Here is a 6,538-nt window from a genome sequence, read left to right on the forward strand (position 1 = left end):
ATTAATTTTAAAAAAAAAAAAAAAAAAAAAAAAGAAAAAAAACATTCCAAAGCAAGGGAGAAAGGGAAGATAAAAGAGAAATTTTACTATATTTAAGATATTCAATTAAAAATTATGCTCTTTTGATTAAATTTTTGGTCATTTATCCTATAATATACCGGTTGAAAACATTTAAAACTCAGAATCAACAACATACTCAGCCCTATGTTTACCAACACTCTACCTATTTCTCACACAGGAAGATCTGTTGCACCAGTCTTTTTTATCAAATGCATTACAGTGCTACCTGCACCCAAGAGCTACTGAACTTGAGATAGCTTTACACAGGATACCCCAGAAAAAAAAAAGATAAGATTTAAAAAAAAAAAACAACCCACACCAAAAAAACTAACTGCAGCATCTGTTTCTGTCAGGCAGAAAATCCACAGCTCAGTTATGTTTCTGCAAGAATCACTTAAAGACATTTTAGGTATGTGAAAAGATTTTTCTTAAATAATCACTGCAAACATTTATACAACCTGTTATGTGAGCAACCTACAGAACAGTAACAGCTTCTTTGGTTCCCATGTTTCATTAATAGTACATCACCTTTCACTACAACTTTCAGTCTTACTTTGGGAAAAATAATCAAACACATGTAAAGGACAAACTGCATGTATTATAGAGGAAGAAGTTGATTGCTCTACCACAGATTCTCATTTTTTGTTCTGAAATCCTCTGTTCAGCTCAATTTTGACAATTCTTTGGCCATTTTAGCATGGCATGGGAAATTCCAGGCATCTGTGTCAGAATCTACTTCTCATCTTGTAGCAATATGGTTCATGTTTCTAAGAACACAGCAAGATGGTATGGTTTTACCAATGCATTTTGTCCATCGACCAAGGAGATGGAGCCCCAGTAACAACTAGCTTAAACTAAGCAGCCATTTTTGGTGTGGCAGAAGTCAGACAAGACCAATCTTTAATTACAGGCTGGCACTTCTATAAGGTTAACTTCCCCAGTGCACAGGACTTAGTTGTTCTGAAGATGAACAAGGATGACAACAACAGATGTTGTCCAACAGACTCATTAACTGGAAATTATATAACACAGCACCAGGAAAAAAACTTGATATGCCTTAAGAAATTTGACTAGCAGAAAGAAAATCCTACACTCTAAGACACTGTTCCACAAAGCCTTGAGACAATGCAAGTCACTGAAACCAAGTATTTCTCAGGAACAGTATTTACAACTTGCTGTCTAGCTTCCTGACTTGGTAGCACGAGGTTGGATTTTCAAGTGTAAACAGACAAACAGAGCTGTAACTGAAGTCAGTGGGACTGGACATAAACGTATACAATTCTATGCAATTTAGGGCATCTTAAGAAGTAAAAACTAAAACATCCCAAATGGTAACCCAAATCTATTCTTGTTTTTATTTCCATGACCTTCATCTGCACAATGGTCTGGAGGTTTTTGAGTATATATGACAAAGTACTTAAATCCACGAGCACAGTGCAAATAAAAGTACAGGACTGAAAAAAGACAGTGTAAATACTACAGAATGCTGACTACTTGAACCACATCTGTTCTCTGTACTGATACATGGCAGTCTGAAAAAAAATTCAATTTTAGTATTTTCAAACTTCTGAATGTTTAAGCTGTAACTTTAGCAATGTTCTTTTAACAGCCTTTTGTATCAAATACAAATCAATGAATCAAACTGCTGAACTTTGGCATCCGTTGCAAGTTTACAAGTTTTACCTTCAAGGCACTAAGAACAGCAGTAAAGATATTAAGCTGTACAGCTTGCTGGCGAACACCTTTAGCCTGCTTGACACATTCAGCAAAGTGATCCAACATCTGTAATCTAAAACAAAGGAAAGGACATAATGTCAGTGATACTCTTTCAAAATACAAACTAAAACACAGCTGGTGAAAACCAACATAACAAAGGGCCTTTTAAGTTCAAGTCACAGATTTTATGCTTCGGGGTATGCAGAAGGTATTAACTTTAGGTAGAAAGGGTAGAGTTATTCTGAATGTCCCTTTGCTGGTTCTTTTAGCTCATTCACAAATGTTTACTATTCTTTTTGAACAACACACCACCAAGAGGAAATGAGTCTTCAGACACATTTGGCTGCATAACTAGAAAGCTAGGAGGACATGAGTGGAAAAATACTGCCTCTCCACTACCACTTGAATACCCTCCATATTCCTATTATTGATCCTATTGTTTTCCCCATTTAACCACACCGTAAAGCATTACTCCCTAGAAGATACCAAAAATAGGAGTGTAATGAATAATCTACATTCTTAACTGCTTGGCAGTTCCCCAGCCAAATCTTTTCATAACTAACAACAGATATAGATCAAGTTGAATTACTGCAACCTGGCCTCAAGTCTATCCTGCGCTTACTGCAAAATGAGATCGACTGCTAGGAAAAAACTGTTCCCATCTGGATTACTCTGAAGGATAATTTTACTTTGAAATGTGTCTTAGAGCTGCTTTCACTCTGTGCTCAGTGACGAATTAGCTAAACTGAGTGACAGAAGTGGTCCTGACAACTCATAACTCTACAAAGGTAATGTGGAACACAAAGGAAAATAAACTGAATTCCATTCCCTCTTTTTCATCATGCATAAAATATTTTGCTGAGTAGAAATCAAATGGTCTTACTCATGGAAGACAACTGAAATTCAGTAGATGTCACTGCTATGTTTTCAAGGCTGATCTGAAGTTAATTGCAGTGGATATTTTTTGCAGGAAACTTTGGTTGCAGAGATATTACTACTGTTAAATGCAGTAAGAGGAGAGAAGGATCTAGTCTCCACCTCTGAATTCTAATCTTCAAAACTGATCAAACTGAGGAAATCACCTTATTTCTAAACTGAGTAGACATGTTCCGGAATCCTGAGACACAATGAAAACCAAATACTGATCTTTGAATTTAAAGAGAGTTCATATCAAAGTAGATTCTTATTTCAAGGAGAAAAAAAAAAAATCGAAACATAATACTTTCCAGAGAACAAGCTATTAGATTCTGAAACTGAACACTCATGTAAACTCACCTATGTTTATAAGAGACATGAGGAAAAACCACACCAAAGAGAGCCACAGATGCATCAATGACAGATACTCCTAAAGGAAGAGGTCCAGGTACAGCTTCACCAGCAGGGATGCGCAGATAAATAGAAGATGGATCATGTTCCAAAGCACCACTTCCAGATGCACTGTTTGGCTGAAGCTGCAAAATGCCACATAATATGAATACCTCTGAATATACATTTGCACATAGATTTGGAACTAGAGATAACCAAAACATGTACAGAATCGCTTAGAGCAACGAAAAAGCTTACAATCACCTGAACACAACTGCAGTGTCCCCACGCATACACACACTAGCATTCAGAGGGCCAGCTAAATCGTGGACAGTCAAAGCAGTTAACAGCTCAATAAATGTACAACCTACCATTCCTGGTAGTAAGAGATGGACATTAGAAAAAAAAAAAAAAAAAAAAAAAAAAAAAAAAAGATAAACTCTGGTATTAATAGTAGCTTCTGAATCACTAACTATGATGTGACATATCAGGAAAAAGGTTATTCATTCACGCTCTGTTTGAGCATTGAGTCACAACACAGTATAACAACCCATCAGTTTTGGCTGTAATGATTCCCTACACAGAAAGATTCAAAACCAGTACTAAAATTACTAACATTTCTATAATCATGAAAATACTTCCTAACCAACATTCTTTCAGAAAACACAATTAACATCTAACTTTCTCTGAAGGAAAACTGATTTTTGTAACTTGTTATTTAATCATTAAAAAAATCAGAATCTAGTAGCTCTGTATTCCTCTTAAAAGGTCAGCAAATAGAGCAAACATTTGTTGGGAATTCCATGTCACTAAAAAATAAAACATGACCAAGCACAAAACAATTCTGTGATGCACAATATGGCTTCAGTTACCAACAGTGACACTGTTTTACAAGTTAGAGGTAAAAAAAAAAAAAAAAAAGGTGTGGGGAGGGGGGGTTGGGAGGAGTGTCCCAGAAAGCTCTGTGGATTGAAGACTGCACTGAAAGTCTACTGTGTCCACCACAACAACCAAGGGAATTTTATAAACCCCCTTTCTTGCTTTGACATGTTGATTTTTCCTCAGAAAGTTTCCCCTTGGTTTCTCACACTTTGTATCAGTCTTGGCTTTTGGATCTGCTCAGTCAAGACAGCTGCCTTCTGAGAAACCTTGCCATTATTACATAGAGAAAATGAGAAACCATTATTACATAGGCTGTGGCAGAAGAGGCTTTTTCAGCTCCCCCCCTTCTCCTCACACCAGAAATGTTTCTAGGAAGCTGAGGTGCAAAGTTTACGATGGCAGAGTTCAGCAAATGCTCAGAACAGTTAATTGTCTAGGGAATATAGTTCACTGAGAAATCAAAAATTAGACCAGAATTATGAAGACAGAGATAGGTTGGTGGGTATACCCAGATGGAGAACATTTTTTTCTCTATGTCATGAGGGTAGATAGATGGCTTAAAAAGAGTCAGACAGCCCCTTCCTAGTGATCACAAAACAGGAAAGCAGAGGCTATTACCAGATAGTTTCCTAAACTATTTAACATTAACAAATTGTTCCCTATGCTACATTCCTTCTCCAAAGGCTGTATGAAAAATAACTAGATCAACATTACCAGTTTGTCTGAAAAATTTTATTGAGATACCCCCATAGCAATACTTGCTTTCCTCTTTACAATTTTTAGTTCCTCTATTTCAAAGACTCACTTGTATCCAGAAGTGCAAATTCCTTACAATGACAATGAAATTGTATCAAAACTTCCAAATGAAACGTAAGATTTCATACCACACCGATAAAGCAAGTTAAAGCTTATTTTGCTGTAACACCATTTCCAATACTGCTATTTTGACAGCAGTTTCATTATAAAACATGTTAAGAGGATCTTATATTTCTCCTGGTTCAAAAAAATATGTAAGAGAACAACTGCTAGACTAGGAAGCTCAGAGGGGAGTTTTGTTTTGGTTTAAAGAATCAGGTTAGTTCCCCAACCACAACCATTTAAGTAGTGTTACGCAGTTTGTATCTCAGCTGTAGGCAGTTTTTAATCAAAATGGTACACTGTAGATGGAAGGACTTACATCTAACAAACCTCCGATATAAGACTAAAAACAGGGCATGAAGCTTCAGTTTTAGAAGGCTTCACACACACACACATCACACAGACAGATAGTGCAGAGATAATCCTTTATTGTTCTAGGTTTTTTATTACCTGGTCTTCAATAGACTTATGATCCGTTTCCTGCAACCAAGAGCCAAGAAGAACACTATCATCGTAATGACAAAGAGACCTCAGGAGTGATGTGGTTGTATTAGCAGAGTTGTCTGTCAAAGTAAATTCTGCTACCAACTCTCGAAGAAGCGCATTAAATGATCCTAAAAGTATGGACATTACAAAGAATCATTGCTGCTTCTTATCCAAGAGATTTCAGCTAGTGAACAGAAGTTAGAAATCAAATCATATATCATTACCTCGATTTTACAGATAGCAAACAAACAGGGAAGTAAACCTAATAAGACTAGAGTTGAGAGCAAGGCTTCAAACAGAACCCTGGGCTCCCAATTCCCAAATCAATGTTCTAAACAACAGATCAGACCATCCCTTCCAAAATGACAACCTAGACTTTGAAAAAAATTGCTCATCCAAACAAAACCCCAAAAGTTATTCTGTCAGATCATGTGACAGTGCCTGGCAATTTATTAATAATAGCATAAATCTGCCTAATAGATCAAATCAGGTTAAAAAAAAATACCAGAAACCAAAACTAAATCTTTATTCTCACATTTGCTCTTTGAGTATACTAAGAAATAATGTTCTCTACCTTTTAAGTAACAATAACATAACACACCTGAATTGGATTTCAGAACATGATCTCCGTACCTCTCAATCCTATAAATGGCACTGTAATTTTTATACTCTAAGCATTACTCTAATATTTTGCAATATTCATACTCTGTAGTTATACTGTCAAGATGACACATAGAAGATGAGGATTATAGCACAACTCTTGCAGATTACTAGTATTCTATTTTGAATCTTGTATCTGCTTCAAAGGCAAGCACCAAAAATACATCAAAAAGAGTAAGTAGAATTTTAACTTTAAGAAAAATGGTTAAAAATTTATGTACCTTCATATGTCTTTGGAGGTAATAAAGCCAATATATCATAGAGTCTTAAACGGACCATAGCTGCACTAGCTTTGAGATGAGCTCCATGGGCTTTAATTACTGATGGAATGCTATAGAATCAAAGAGAAAAAAAGACAACCAGAAATACTGCAGTTACTGAAATGAGCATTTTCGGATTTCTTTTCACCAGACGTGTTTCCAGCCAAGACAAGAAAACAGTGTTCAGAGAACTACTCAGCAACTCTACTCAATTACCAGTACATTTTCAGAAGTACAGAGCAAACTTTAAAAAGCACATATTGCTGTAAATCGAGACACGTACCTCATGTTTTAAGGGGCAAGGGGGGGGG

General features: G+C 36.2%; 1 protein-coding gene across 2 annotated transcripts in view; it reads right to left on the minus strand.

Annotated features, from left to right (window-relative positions):
* HEATR5B (HEAT repeat containing 5B) overlaps positions 1-6,538 on the minus strand; it is a 61,361-nt gene that overhangs the window by 40,629 nt on the left and 14,194 nt on the right. For both annotated transcript variants that reach the window (XM_026845098.1, XM_026845097.1), the window contains exons 14-17: positions 6,189-6,298; positions 5,272-5,435; positions 3,052-3,227; positions 1,744-1,849 (exon numbers count right to left, since the gene is read on the minus strand). In XM_026845098.1, coding sequence (XP_026700899.1) covers positions 1,744-1,849; positions 3,052-3,227; positions 5,272-5,435; positions 6,189-6,298 — 556 coding nt within the window. The remainder of the gene's footprint in view (positions 1-1,743; positions 1,850-3,051; positions 3,228-5,271; positions 5,436-6,188; positions 6,299-6,538) is intronic.

The sequence above is a fragment of the Athene cunicularia genome, assembly GCF_003259725.1.
Source record: "Athene cunicularia isolate RWA chromosome 3 unlocalized genomic scaffold, athCun1 chr3_part1, whole genome shotgun sequence".
Taxonomy (NCBI): Eukaryota; Metazoa; Chordata; class Aves; order Strigiformes; family Strigidae; genus Athene; species Athene cunicularia.